Source organism: Balearica regulorum, chromosome 1 (genome assembly GCF_011004875.1).
Source record: "Balearica regulorum gibbericeps isolate bBalReg1 chromosome 1, bBalReg1.pri, whole genome shotgun sequence".
Taxonomy (NCBI): domain Eukaryota; kingdom Metazoa; phylum Chordata; class Aves; order Gruiformes; family Gruidae; genus Balearica; species Balearica regulorum.
Genome location: NC_046184.1, coordinates 36,961,976 through 36,977,797, shown reverse-complemented (window position 1 = coordinate 36,977,797; position 15,822 = coordinate 36,961,976). Strand labels below are relative to the sequence as shown.

At 36.3% G+C, this 15,822-nt stretch overlaps 1 protein-coding gene across 5 annotated transcripts in view; it reads right to left on the bottom strand.

The window, feature by feature from the left end:
* Nucleotides 1-2,438: 2,438 nt before the first annotated feature.
* The window catches only part of MON2 (MON2 regulator of endosome-to-Golgi trafficking), an 82,991-nt gene continuing 69,607 nt past the window's right edge, over nucleotides 2,439-15,822 (bottom strand). For 2 of the 5 annotated variants that reach the window (XM_075745375.1, XM_075745394.1), the window contains 4 exons: nucleotides 14,857-14,980; nucleotides 14,102-14,309; nucleotides 13,170-13,252; nucleotides 9,971-11,334 (listed from right to left, as the gene is read on the bottom strand). In XM_075745375.1, coding sequence (XP_075601490.1) covers nucleotides 11,171-11,334; nucleotides 13,170-13,252; nucleotides 14,102-14,309; nucleotides 14,857-14,980 — 579 coding nt within the window. In that variant the 3' untranslated portion in view covers nucleotides 9,971-11,170. Of the gene's footprint in view, nucleotides 4,279-4,430; nucleotides 5,098-9,970; nucleotides 11,335-13,169; nucleotides 13,253-14,101; nucleotides 14,310-14,856; nucleotides 14,981-15,822 lie in introns of those variants that run through there. The other 3 variants (XM_075745384.1, XM_075745360.1, XM_075745368.1) reach the window with 3 other exon arrangements.

Below are 15,822 nucleotides of genomic sequence, written 5' to 3'. Positions count from 1 at the left end.
CCAGGAGGGCACCGGCTTTAAACGTACGGAGTAAACAGGGCAGTCTTTGGTTCTGGGCTTTAACTTTTAAAAGTTAATTAGTTTTGCACTCTAAAGGGTTTTGTTTGTTTGTTTTTTTAATACAAACATAAACCTGGAAGCTCTCTTATTTCTAAATGGAAGCAGACCTCAGGACGACTACTTCATACCAGAAGTAGACTGTGAACCTCATTACAAATTCACAAAAGTTACAACCACAAACATTTTCATCAAGTTTGTTTTGGCCTTCACCACCAACAGATTTTATGATCAAATCTGTTGAAAAAAACCCCTACAAATACACAAGAGGAATTGGCTGCAAGTGTTAAAAAGTATAGTTCAGTTTACAAAGACTATGAACACCAGGGATGCAGAATATGGAAACAACCCAGTTTGCAGTAAGATCTCAAATGAAACACAATAGCCTTGAAGTTTCCAATACAAAACTACCTACAACGTGGGTTGAGAATAAAATACAATGCCTTTAGAGATAACTTGGGACAGATTTGTAGTTGAGAAAGTCACACTAGAAAGTAGCCCAAACATTGCTGTCTTAAGAGACAAAACACTTTATGATCGTGTAGTACCCCGTTTTTAAAGTTGCTACCTATATTAAGCATCAGGCATAATTACATCGCTGATTTCTTATTTAAAAGACATTTAAACCAGTGACATTCTTTGGAGAAAATATGCCATGAGTTTCTGTCTGCTTATAAAGTACGTATGTTTTTGATACTGACTGAAAAGTTAAAGGACATTCTATAGCTGAGAAAATGGCAGCAACGGTAACTCACAAGTCCTTTGCTTCTAGTTCTGGCAGGGACTGCTTGATCTCTTTCAGACCACTTTCTCCCAATTCCTGTTTTCCTCTGTAAAGCCGACTAATACTATTTCTCACAGGGACAGTAAGACTTAATTGTTATGCAATCTGAGGTCAGCTCAGGAGAGGCAAAGTACTACAGAGAGATGGATGCACTAACGAAATGTATGTTCCATTCCTACTCCGTTAAGTTGGCATATACCTGAAAACCCAATTCTGAAAGAAACACAATCTAAAACTGGGAAAGTTTTAAGTGTTAAAAAAAAAAAGAGCAAAAGCTAGACATTTTCACACCTTTTTTTCCTATCAAAACCTTCAGATTTATTTAAACTAAGATTGCATTACAAAAGGTATTAATAGTGGAAAAAAAATCCTCCATACTTAGAATATTGAAGTTTTTAGTTCACGCTGGGTGAATTTTTACCTTTTTTTTTTCTGTGCTCCCTTCTGTTCAAAGGCCTTCAACTATATTATGTAAAGCAAGTTCACACAAGGCTATCACTATTTCATGTCTCAATGACTTGTTTTCATAAATTAAGGTGTCTCATATTCATTAATTAACAGACTGAAATCCATCTTAACATCAAGAGTACATTTAGAAGTCTTAGACAAGGAGTTTCCAGTTTTTATATGAGGAAAATCAGCACTTCTAGAAGTCTCAGAAGTTATTAATGTAGATCCTGGAAAGCACTGAAAAAGGAACTACAAGGTTAGGAAATATGCAAGGCTGCAGATGGATGCAGGTACCGATCTGCAAGCTCCCAGACCCTTATGTTTGTTGGAGCCACCCACCTTTGTGATTCTCTCACACTGTCCCACGCCCTGTAAAGCAAAGCTCAAAAAGATTTTGAAGATTAGTGCCCTTAGTTACTTTCAGTAATTCAAGTCATGTTTACTGTGAATGTGAATGTGCAATGACTTTCAAAGAAGTTTACTAGCCAATGTTTTCTCTTTTTCCTCAGAGATGACAAATTTAAATGCCAAAAATAAGCATTCAAGCACCAAGTTATAACTATCAGAAGCAACTCTAACCTTGCTGACCTGAAACAATTGGGTAGAAAGCAGCAGTTATACATTGTATGAAGAAAAACCAGAAAAATTCTCTGCAAAGGAGTGTATAAAAGTGTAGCAGGACTGGAAATGTGGAGTTCAGTTTACTCGGTTCGCAAAGACAACAATGTCATGTACTCATCCAAATTGGGGAACCTATGGAAAACCAAGGCAGATCAGCAGCAAGGAGACTTGAAAGTTCAAAAGGAGCTCTATTTTCTACACTAACAGTAACTGCTGAGCTCTTGACTCTTCATCTAAGTATTTAGATTAATGCTATGACTACAAGGAAGTCATAGCATGTTGTCCCTTGCAGAGCTAGGATACAACAAATAAATACTTGAATACAATCTCAACAAGGGGAAAAAACCAGCCAAGCTTCATAGCAGGCCCCTGCAAAGAACATGTCAAAAAAAACCCAAAACACAACCCCCCCCCCCCCCCCAAGAAAATGCTTAGGGGAGCTCAAAAAAACCCTACAGCACCATCAGCACATTGCAATAGCAAAGTCAGTTGTATTTCCTGTGGCTGGCTGAGCCACTGGCAGATTCATCTTCCCCTTTTTGAGATGTCTAAACTAAACTGAAAAAACCCACAAAGCACCAGATGCCTAAACAAAAGTAGTTGTTCTATGCTCCTGTAGCAAGAACTGGCACTAACACAGAGCAACTTAAGTGATCTCTTTTAGGATGCAGTGGATCTCCTGCTAGGCCTGCCTATTTGTCTTCCCTGGCCACAAATGAAAGCCAGGCTACTTAATCTTGGGCTAGACCTCAAAACTTTAGTTACCTAAATCTCAGAAGAGGAATCCAACTTGCGCCTCTCAAAGGAAATACTCCATACTGCCTCTCATGAGTCTGATTACAGGAGGAATGATTTCTGTCAAGAGTGACTTGTTTTTAGTAATGATTTTAATAAGCAGGGAAGTATGTTTTAAACCTTATTTTGCATCTGTATTTATCTCTCCTAAAAGATTATTTTATTACCTCATTAGTAATTATTTAAATGTTTGTTTGCAATTAAATATAGTCATTGCACTAAGATTGACAACCTTTTATAACCAGGAAATACATTTTACCTAATTAACAATTCTATATCTTATTAGATGCTACATTTTATTATATCAGAAAATAGTTGAGTACATTTTTTCTTGATTATTTAACACTTCATTAGTTTCCATAGAGATCTATTTGGATGCAAAGTAGAATAATATGAAAAACAACATTCAAAATTCTTAGATTGAACTCTTTTAAATGTATTGGATACATTCATGAAATACATCTTGTTAACAAAGAGGATAGAACTGATTGTTTCTGGCTGGCACTGCCTTCAGCTTTTAGATAGAGCAGATTTCACCTTCACAGATCTATCCTATGTATGGAAGGGGAAAAAAAAAACCCAAGCTTTTTCAATCCCTCATCCATTTCCAAGTTTGAACTAGTTGTTTGAATTGAGCTGGTTAAAGTGAAATTGGACTGCAAGACGCAGCTACTGCTATCAGACTGTGGTCTAGCACTTCAAAAACTTGCTTCCTGATTCTTACTCTATAAAAGAGGAAGGGTTTGTGCTACTCCATTCATCAGTTCAGTGCATTCTCTTTAAGACTTTGGCAACACATAACCGCTTAAAATTTTAAGATATTATAGTGCATACAGCTATAACAATGCTTACTGATTTCATATTTTAAGAGAAAAATATTTAAATCAGTCTTTTCTAAAATAAATACTTATCTTTCCTCATTTGTTCTAGGGCAGTACTATGTGCAGACTCTGGGGCTCATTTTAGTGGTAAGGTAGTACCATATTATGCTACAGCGCCAAGCCCTGAGGCATGAACAGATGTTCAGTAAGAGGATCGGCAAGTAATAGTTGCGACGTACTCCAGAAACCAGTTTTTTGTACACATACATGCCAGCAGTACTATGCACATAATATTCCTGTCCCCTTCCATGTTTTCTCATAAGAGCAGTCAATCAAAACCAGACTGCTGTCCCTGCTTTTTAAAGGTCCTCTGTTGGTAGCAATTGAGTTTTGGCTGCCATTTTGCTATGGAGCCTCTTAGTCCCTCCCCTCATGACCAGGCATTAGTCTGTGATGTGCTGTGGGAAAGAAGTGTGAGTCTTCTGGCAAGGAAGCCAGAAAAATCAGCAATTCCTTGGCAACTTCAGTAGTTCCAAGTAAGAAATAGTTAACATTGAAAACAACAGACCAGGTGATGTCATGTTTCAAGTTTCCAACAGTCTTTTATCCTTATCAGCCTCTGCAGTCTTGAAGCTGTCAACTTCGGAAATACAACTGGTTGTGGAGACTCATGCCAAATCTAAGGCAGATATTCTGTACACAGCAGCAGTTATGATTCCAGTTTGAAGATCGGGGTCTTCAGTAACAAAACTGCAAAGATGCCAAACAGATAACCTGACTTAAAAGGGATTTTCTTGCTTATTTATCTATTGGCAATCCCTTCTGAAAACAAGGCCAAAAAATGGTCAACAGCATTAAACTGACAGGCAGTATGGGCTGAGGCCTTTGAGTGTGTTTCAACATTGCAGTATTTTTTATTGAAGAAATAGATGGAAGCTGTATTTAACTTGTCCTTTCCGTAAGGAACGTGCTTCAGGTGAAAACAGGATTATGGTGCTGACAAAGGAGGTTCCTTAAGAAGTTCTTAAGGTAGGCATGTGGACCACCAATGGGAATAAAGATGTTAAGATGGAGAGAAAAGCATATCATACTGATTTAAAAAATAAGCTTATCTGAGAACTCCTCTAAACATAGATTATAAAGGAAATTCGAGCAATGAACACTCTCATCTGTTGCTAATGAAATGCTGCAGTTAGCATAATAAACACGCAGATATCTTATCCTTTTTATCAAATCTGTTTCATAATCAAGACATAAATGCTTAAACAAGGACCTCAGAAATATGAAGATCAGTTTTTAGCATGTTACTGCCCAGCTGTTAGGACACAAGGACTATTACATTCTGAATCAGAAAGTGGATGGTAACTAATGCATGGTAGTTCTATTTGATGCATTCCTCAATGCAACACAAAACCCCTATTCTGCTGGTAATATCAGTCAGTACTATTTTTATTGCAAAAAAATCCATCCTGTCTTTAATACGCACCTTAATTCTTTAAGACATAACATACATTGTTAGTTGAAATCTTTTAAAACGGTGTGAGTAGAGATCAGGTGTTTGATACATAACTGAAAAATGAAGATTTATTTAAATAAAGTTTTGACTGGATGCTTTAAAGACAATTATACAATCATTGTCTAGATTAAATGTTATAAAATTATGAATTATGCACAGAAATGTCTCAGTTTAAAAAGCTGATACAAAATTTTATTTTTTCAATTGCTTAAAAGATGTTAAGACTTATTTTATACTTCTTTTATTAGAAACTGATGCAAAACATGTTTTCAGATCTAGTTCTTGATGGTGTTAATGACAGCTGTTTGCACTGACAGCCATTTTAACACTGGAGCAATTTTCTAAGGAAAACCATCAAAACTGTTTTGAAATTCAAGTCTCCTATTCAAGCAAGCTGGCAAAATTAAATGGAAAAAGCTGACTGCTGCTTAACAGCAGCATCTTACAGTCATGTTGATGAATTGCATCCTGGTTTTTGGGAGACCATTTTGCCAGTTGAGATGCTGAATTATAATCGTGTTTTCTAGCATACTTGTAATATATCTGTCAATTTACTACCGATTTAGTAAGCACGCTCTCTTATCCTTATATTATATTCAGAGAAGCTACATGTAGAAACCCAATCTGCGCACTCTGATCAACTAATATTTGCTTTTAGAGTCCTGTCTGATCGGCTAGACTTTGTTTCCCTGGTTTACTTATGAGAGAGTCATGTGAAACAGTGTCCAAAGCCTTACTAAAAAAAAAAAAATCAAGATTTAGCAACTAGTTCTTATCCCCATCCACAAGATCTGTCACTGTTTCATAGAAAGAAATTAGACTGGGTTTATGTGGCTTAATCATAGCAAATACCTATCAGTTGTACATGTCATGGATATCTTGCTGATGCTAGTAACTGATTTTAATTTTTACTTGTCGGAGCTGGGGCAGGGGGGGAAGAATCAATGGCAGGCCAGTTGATCTATAATTTCCATCTTCTTTATTTTATCTTTAAAAAGTTACGGCACTGTTTTTGCTTTTTTTTTAGTCATCTGGTACTTCTCTTGTTTTACATTAGTTTTCAAAGATGATCTTAAAAATGCTGAAGTTCTTTAGATTAGTTATTTAAATATCAGGAAGAAATTCTACAGGCCCAGTCAATTTGCCAACATGTAACTATTTTCTATCCTGTTTTTCTAGGTAAGCTTCTTCAACCTTTGTCGCTCATATCAATTGCATGAGCAATATACTAGCAGTTGGTTTTTGACTTTTTGGATCAGTCATGATTATAACAAACCAAAAAATTCAACACACGAATTGCAAATCTGAACCAAACACACAATCACTTGGTATGTCAATAGCCATCCTCTTTTAAGTAGTCTGCACTTTTGTTAGCACAAATCTTTTACTACTTTTGTATTTATTCTCTGTCAGTTGACAGTTGTATCTCATCTACTTTCATCCCTCTCTGTTAACACTGTTCTCTAGTGGTATTTGAATTTCCACCTTCTGTAGGCCTCCCCTCCTTGTGTCTGAAGTCAATGAAATGCCTCATTTAACTGAGTTGGTCTCTTATTACAGCTCCTCTCCCTCTCCTGCACTGGGATATACTTTCAGTCATGACCTTTGCGTCTCCAAGGAACTGCCTTATCTCCTCAGTTCCTCTCTTACCTCAGACCTGTCTTCTGTGAGATCTGACCTATCAATTTTCTGGAGTCTGCCTTCTTCAGTGATTTTTATTTTGATGTTCTCTCTCCACCCTAACAATCATGAATATTTAATTTAACTCTCTCACACAAATTGTCTTAAACCATCATTTTTTTTTCTCACGCGCTGCCGATGTAGTCATTCTTGATCCCAGCAACTGGTTCCTAGAGAGTGTAACATTGTCCTAAATTAGACAGCAGATACTTGAAGATGGCATAAATCTGAACACTACAACTCAGCTATGAAACAAGATTTACAATTGATGAGTTCTTAAAATATGATGCAACCTTCATGTAAGGAAAGTATTCTTATCCAGGAAGCGTGCTTATATGCTGGGACACAAGTCCTACTGAAGCTCTCTGTGTGAGCTCTTTCCTGAGACTTGAGATAAACTAAATACTGCACAGACCTTACTCACTAAATTTATTCATAACCTGCAGCCAGGAAAAACTGTCTGTATCCTGTTAGTCTTGTAATAGACAGAGTTATTTAGTAAGCTGCAGGAATCAGTGAGGTGTCAAACAGTTTGCATCCCTACCTAAGCATTTTTACCCAAAGATGCTAGAGATGAAAATTATGAATTTCACCTGCATGTGCAAACACTAATCATTGAATGTTTTTTTTTGTACCAAACCAGGCTCATAATGAGCACCCTATATTATCACAGAATATTTTCTTGATAAGACTAGAAGACATTCCTGAGAATTCTTAAAGCAACACAATCTTAGTTCACTAAGCTAAAGGGGGAAAAAAATGTTATTCATTGGTACCACACAAGTCACATTTTCATAGCTGACTCCTTCACAACACTATGCACATAGTATGCACGTGTACACAAGCAGTAACATTTTGTGATACTCCCCTTACCCCTTGGAAAATGACAGGGAGAGTAATGACAGAATGAAAGATCAGAACAGATGAACAGAAAATACATATAGTGTATTTTATTTTCTGAAATTTCTGCAACCCTGGAAACTAGGGGCATTTCTGCTAACAATAATTTAGATGTTGTAGAAGATGCCTGCTTACATAGGAAATGAGTAGCAAGTGCAGTTTTGAGGTGAACAACTAGTGAAAGACACATAACTGAGCTGTAGAGAAACAGATGAGGAGAAAACATGTTGGGTTTTTTCCCCTCCAAGAACACTAGTATCCTGAAATTCTAAATGAATTGCTGGAGAATACACTGATGACTAGGACTTGTAGCTGCCATGTGCTGAGGAAAAGAAAGGCATTAACCTCACTAAAAATATCTTGCCTGAAGAGTTCAAGGCCAGCTATCAGAAGGTTTGCTGTTTGGCAAGAAGAAACAACTCAACCTGGGTGAAACCAACCCCAAACATCTGCAGAATATGATGATTAACTACTGAAGTTTCAGACATACACCTACTTGCTCTTGCAAATAACTAACAGTGACCATGTATTTCATATGGCTTAATGTCCAGTAACATTCCACACTTCTCCAATAAAACAGGGAGGGAAGCAGGCACATGTACAAGGGAACAAAACGGATATCTGGTTAGATAAACATCTCTGGATGATAAGCAAATAACTACTGGAGGTTACTTGTAAGAATAAGACTTTTTATAAGAAGTTCTCAGCTTGAGGGTTACTATGTAATCTTAAATCCTTGTGTACATTAAGGCAATGGTCATGGCTAAGCAACCCTACAGACTTGAAGAGAACTTGGAAATGGGGCTGCTCAATAGGTAACATTAAATTACATGAAATTTCTTCAGGAACAAGATTTACCTTGCTAGAAACATGTAAAAATGTGAAATTTAAATATTAAAAAATGGTGTTTGCATTAAAGCAGCCCTAAAAGTATTTAGCAAAAAGTAAAAATAGAAAAAAGAAATTGATACTTCAAGTTAGAAGAAATATTTGAGTGCTGGACAAGAAGGCACAGTAAAGGGAATCATTATTCACAGACAAAAGTAGTTAACAAACCTCCTCTTTTCTAAACTAAGTAGCTTTGGTTTTAGTTCTTCAACTATTTATACAAATTACAAGAAAGCGATTTGAATATGGTCAACATCAGCTTGCATGTTCAAAACATGCCTCAAATAGCACAGATATTATTCATTTCGTAATTAAGAGGAAAGGAAGGAAAGTTAGTTAATTGGTAGTTTATTTCAAAACCTTTTGAAGATTAATGTCCATAGGTGGTAAAGTAGTCTAAGATCGAGAGTCAGGAAAGACTTATACAACCTCTTTTTAAATATGCACAAAGCTGAGGATTTGTTTTATTGGACAGAATGCATCTGTGTTATCACTGAAAAACCAATTAGAAACTAATTAGAAACAAACTCACCCACAGTTTGGTCTGCACACCTCTTTCCAGAAATTCCAGTGAAGATAATGTATTCCAAACCAAATTAATACCCTTTTTTCCTGTCCTACACTTTGTTTCTTTAATGACCTCATAGACCTTGACTATCTCCCACTAATTATGACAGCGGTTGCCAGGTTTTCACTTTCAGAGTATGGATAATATTGGTATCTGTATGTGGGACCCAGTTCTGCATTATACTGGAACGGCTCCTCCAAAGGAGCTATTTTGACATAAATTCTATTAATGGGAACCATTTGTTTCCTTAATGTAAACTGTGTGTTCTGTAAAAACTATCCACACTTGATGATTAAGTTCCATCCAACTTTGGTCACAGAGCAATGTGCAAGATCTTGAAGCCCCTTTAATATTTACTGTACTTTGAAACAGAAAGCTTTTAAAAAGGACCATAAACTGGAGCCTTATGGGAGCAAGATGTTCAAAGCTGTGCTTGTATAGCGTTATTCACGCAGGGTATTTCTAACCTGGCCAGTTCATCACAACTTCAACTTGAAGCTCCTACAACTTCCACATCTATTTGCACGTACCAATCAAGGTCCTGTTAGCCAGGGAAGTGTAAAGCAAACAGATATAATACCATTTCTTATGCATGATAATCTCTTTTAATATCTACAAAAGATTTTAAGGAACAAAAACCTAAAGGTAAGCTCTGAAATTCTGAACTCTACAGAAAGGCACCTGTCTCTTTTGTTGGTTTGTTGTTTTTTTTCTTTTACATTTGGCCTTTGTGCTTTCACATCACAGGTTAAAAATATATGAATACAGGTGAAACATCATTGAAATCATAATTAATTAGAGTTTAAGTGCTAAGTCACAAACTTTAAAAACAATACTATTAAAAGTGTTTTGCTTTGATTGTGTATTACGTGAAAGTGAAACAAATTCAATTTACTTCATGACAAATTTTACCGCACTTCTAAATGAGTAACTGTCTTCAAAAATACACTTCTCATGGTTTTATATCAGACACAGTTTATAATTAAAAGATTAGAACAATTTGTTTGGGTTGAAAAGACAGTACAAAACAAAGCACTTAATATTATTGAACAAAATATTACAGCCAAGTATTTCAGATATTTGAAATCACCTCTCTTGGGTCACGATTCAAAGACTGTGATACCTGCCAAGAAGGTCAAAAAAGGCTAACAACCCTCAAATATGTATTTTTTTTTTTAAAGCAAGGCTGCAACTAGAAAAACAGATAGAGTTGAGTAGGACAAACATCTTGCAACAAATACATTATGAAGTGAGGTATGGTAGTGTTGAAGTGCTACAGCGGATTTCTGCATATTCCAACTTATTTCAGGTCAACTATTTTGAGATCAGCAGACTACTGACTGCTTCCTGCAATCTTTTGTCATATGACCCTTTGTTAGATGTCCAATGGCCACAGAGAAGATACATTCAATTAAGCAAAAACTAACAACATGAGCAGATATGAATGAGCATATCTGGCAATTTAGAAGGCAAACTGTAAGTAAAAATGCAAGCATACAACTTATTCATAATAAATACATTTTCAAGCATTTAACATTATCAGTATTTTAAAAAGAATTTAAATAATAAATGCAACTATTTTATACAGAACTGTACCATTTATTATACACACAAGTATATCAGTTCCCTTTGTTTACAAAGGCTGGTTACAGATATATGGAATGTTACAGTACCATCTTGCATAAAATTTTAGTACAATTCGTACTTCAAAAAAAGGGTGCAAAACACCAGCCTAATAAATCTGACTGAATTGAAATATTTTTAATTACATCATTAACACATACACAACAAGCTGTACATAAGCCCACTTTTCAATCACCACTTCAAGATACTGTAGCAAGTACATTAGATTATAAATGATTCCAACTATTCAGTTAAATTTATTAAAGGTTTGCACTGCTACTCACGCTGGAACCTTTGAGAGATAGCCTGTATTCATGAATTACTGAGCTCTTGTTAGTACAGTTAAAAGGCAGTCAGCCCTGGTTGCCAAAGTACTATTCACAAGAGATCTCAGAGAAACTTCACTCGGGAACAAACATTGCTGGATACTTTTTTCCTTCAAAAATAATAAAAAAATGTTTATGGGGTCAAGACTCTCCATTCTGTACCTTGGATGCTGGTGGATGCATGAAGTCCTTAAAGGGAACGAGAGCCTCTTTCAGAGCAGAGCACACTTCCGAGGATGAGCAGGTGATACATTCTACTAAAGTCGGGTACAAGGCAATAACTTGCGCCCATGTGTTCGCATCAACTGCAATGAAAAGAACAGACTGAATCACTTGCTCCTGTCCAAATTCTTACAGCAGATTTTTTTCAATACCTGTATAAATAAGGACACATTCAGGTGCCTAAACATAGGTACCTAGTGCAATCTAGCCGCTACGACATCTGCACTAGGCTCTCAGATATGATGGAGGATTTTTGCAGGAGAGCCACACTCTTTTTTGCGGCAGCAGCTGGAAGCCAGATGGGATATCTATAGCATGGTGCTACACACCTGTGCTCTACAGAGGAGTCATTCACTGTGTTTTCTGGATGAACAAGTGACAAATTGAAGATACTACTTTTACTAAATCCATAACCCACACACACATTTTCTGTCTGCTTTTCGCAGCTATTGACAGAAAATTGAATTGGATGCACATTTTGCTTTTGGAAATTTGTCAGCAATGAGGCCTTTATTAATTTCAAATTATTCCAGATTACAAGAGCTATAGAAAGCAGAGGGAGAAATGCTGGACCAAGACACAAAAATATCCATTGTGAAATTAAACATTGTAGCACAAATCTTATTTATTATATCTCTTCCTTGCTTAGCTCTGGTTTAGCCCTGTTTTCAAAAGAGTACAAACCCCTGATTTCAGACAACATTAATAATTTTCTTAAAGAAATAAAATTATTAAAAGCTAGAAGAAGTGGGAGTAAAGTGATTCTCTACATTGTCCAGTAGTTCTCTTCATAAGAAAGTATGCAGGAGGTTTGGCAATCACTGCCATGTATGGACCAGATGAAGAATTTCTCTCTGCAGGAAGAGGGATGTGGGGAACAGTCCAGCTGAGTTGGCTGCTCTACCCCTCTAAGAGAAAGGCCCCCCAAAGTAGTACTTCAGGGCTCACCAAAAGACTTTATGTATCCTGGCATAGTTCTGCCTTCAGCCTTTTGCCATCAGCCTTGGAGACCACATTATCATAAACCTGGCTGCTCACTGATGCTGTGAGTAAGGCACTGCCTCTTTCAGGAAACCCACCTGCCTGTGTCTTTCTGCAAAGGCTGAGTTTGTTTCAGGATTGACAAAGGCTTTTTCTGTTCCTCATAATATCAAAAGCAGGGAGGTAGAGGGAATGTTGTATATGCAATTCTGTCACAGTTGCAGAGTCCAATACAGCTGGTTAAACTAAGACTCCTAAGTTTTCCAGTGGGAACTCTGTGCATACAGTAGGTGCAGCTTAGAGGAGGAACGGGATGCATGACTATAAATAAAATTGAGGTCTTCCATCTAATTCAGCCCTTCAAATACATCTGTCAACCATTTACTTGGGCATCAATGAGCTAAGGCATCTTTCTGAATATGGGGGACAGGAGGTGCTAGAGCAGAGAGAGAGGGAAAGCAAGGCTGCAAGTTTAAGTATCTAACAGCCTGCCCATTTGTTTAACTGGTACACCCCTTTAATTGCAGAGTGCACCGATGTGAACATGATCCACAGAGATCTATAAAGGTATCGTGAGAAGAAAAAGGATCTAGAAAGGCTACGTATATTTAAGAATTCTATTAACATTTTATGGAAATTTTTTGTTTGTTTTTAGAAGACAGCAAGCTCTAACAAAAGACACCATAAATTGAAATTCTCTATTTTATTAAACATACCTTAGGACCTTATACTTTTAGGTATACTGGAAAAACTTTGTGGTTTTGTGGGCGTTTTTTTGTCTACCTACCACCTATGTATACACAGAATTATAGAATACTGAATCTTACAGATTACATTTTTCTTTCAGATTTGTGTGAAAATTACTACAAGAAAGAACAAATATCTGTGTCAGATATAATGCTATCTTGTTTAGAACCATGTTGTTTAACTAACTTACCATTTTCAGGTTGAGTTTTCTTAAGTGAATCTATGAGAGTACTGATGGCTTTTAAAACAAATATTATTTCTGTTACTTGTTGCCTACAAAGGGAAAAATGCAAACAGTCAGCTACTCATTTTTGTCTCAGGAATACAATTTTTCTTTGAAACTTACACAACATTAAAAAAAAAAAACAAACACCACCATGTAATGGAAACAGCTGCAATGAAGCCTACCGAAAAAAAAAAAAAAAAAAAAGAAGGATATTTAGAAATTAAGCTTATCACTTGTCTTTAACTTTCCCACCATCATTGCTGGTGTCTCAGCTAAGACAGATTCAAATTTGATACTGGAAACAGTAACAGCATACACATCTCAATCTGAAAATACTCACATATATAATTAACATGAAAATAATCAGGTTAATCACTCATGATCAAAACCTTCAGGAGCTAAGTGAAATTTAAATAATTTCACACTTTAAAGAATTTCCTAGTACTTTGGTCAATTTTTCTGTTTTGAGACCAATTACTCCAGTAATGATTCACAATGTTGCTGTTTGGATATTTTATCTTATTTTCGAGGAGACCTCGAAATTTAGAAACTATACATAGCTCTACTGGGAATAAAGGGAAACCAGATCTCAGAAATATTATGTTACAGATATCAGAAACATTGTTTCACTAACTGAAAATGTTAGTTACTAAGTCACATTCCTGTTGTCTATGTGACAGCACTGAATACACCATTATTATTGAAAGCTTTTTCAATAAACAAATAGTATCAACATTTTCTTTGAAATATCTTCCTCACAAACATTTCCCTGGCTTTAAATTTCACACACACCCCTCCAACACTGTTTTTTTAAGGACTGGGTCATAGTTTGAATGCAACCTTCTTCTCACAAAGAACTGGCAATACCTTTCATTTCCTAGAGACAACATACATACCGTGGAAGAGGACATTTGCCACTCAATCTCTCATCTTCTATGTAGCGATGCAATACATCCTGTGACCTTTTCAACAGCACAGAAAGTGCCATTCTAGAGATGTAGCCTTCCTGAGGAGTTGTGACTTTATTACTGAATGAAAACTGGAGCAGTGTTTCAAAACACACCTTAGAAAACTCCTCTCTCATTCGAATATCTATTTCAGCTTCTGTCAAAATAAAATGTCGTATTTAATTGTGCAGTGTGTGTGCCAATACACTAAATGTTGCATTTCAATCAGTTTATTATATTTTGCAAAAAAGGTTATCGCTCCTCTAGTATTAACAAAGATGATCAGTGGTAAGAACAAATATTAAGAATACATTCTAAGAAAAGGTGACTGTGCAACAATCACAATAGTTCCAAAAATAGAAGATAAAATATGCAACACATTGTCTGTCTTACAATTGTCTGAAATTATTGTTAGAACTATTTCACCTGGCACAATGCGAAACAAACTATGTAGAAAATATAAAGTAACATAAGTACAATAGTATATATGCTACTGACCAAGAAGTAAGGAAATAATTTTTTTTTAAAATTGCAAGGAATGCTTAGCAACGTTGATGAAATAAAATGTGGTTTATAAAAACAAGGTGGCTATCAAACATACATGCCATGGAACTTCAAGTCTTTATCAGAATCAGTGTTCTCAGCATTTTCATTAATTTCTAGTAGATATAAACATCATATCTTTTGTCATTCAGGTACCATACCTGTAAAGGAGGATGACTGAGAATGTATCGAGCCTTTATTGAGCATAGTCATTATTTGACCAACAAATTCCTTAGGAATAAAATTAGCATATGGCAGTATCTCTGTGCTGATAAGCTGCACCACCTAAAATAAATTAAATATATTTATGTTAGTGTTCTGAATATTGAAGTTGTAATTTTAGTATCAAGAAGACAGAAACATTAAACAAGAGACATGCCTAACAAAACTTCACAAAATCTTCCAATGTTAGCTTTTAAAATTTGCAGATATGTCCAAAAATTGTAGTCTTGCATGTAACATTATTATTTCAAGTTTAAACTTTTTCCCCCACTTTTATCAGAGTTTCTGAAGCAGTTATCACTCAGATCTCCACTGACATTTGAAGTATATTCTTCAAATTGAATTTATGGTTTTGGAAAGAGAAGATCCAACATTAGGAATCTCCCTCTCCCTCCACCCAAAGCAACACCCTCACTATGACATTAACACATCTATCACATGCTTAGGTGTGACATCCCCCAAGCAGAACAAGTGAGTTAATGGTCTAAACAAGCTTAAGGCAATGCACAGTAACCGAAATGCTTTCTTTCCCTAGTCTTGATGCTCCCATTCAGGAACAAAGTGGGTTTAGATCTCCATAAATGAATGCATTAGGTCTCAGAGTTCTGCTCACTGCAGACAGAACCGCTCCTGCTTTTCATCCAGAAATCTCTGTGTTCCAGCTGCCACTCTGGAGAGATGACAGGCAATCACACTGACAGATATTGCCATGTCTTCTCTGCAACTCCTTTTCCTTTGCACCCCTAAGCCCTGGTCTGCTCCATCTCTCTGTCCTGGAGTGAAAGGGGACCAGTCCCTCTTCATTCCAAGTATCTTCTCTTCATCTTCTTCCGCTTTATCCAACCAAACACGATCTCTTTCACAATTACAGTGATCTCCATGTTGCACAAACAAGACATCATTTC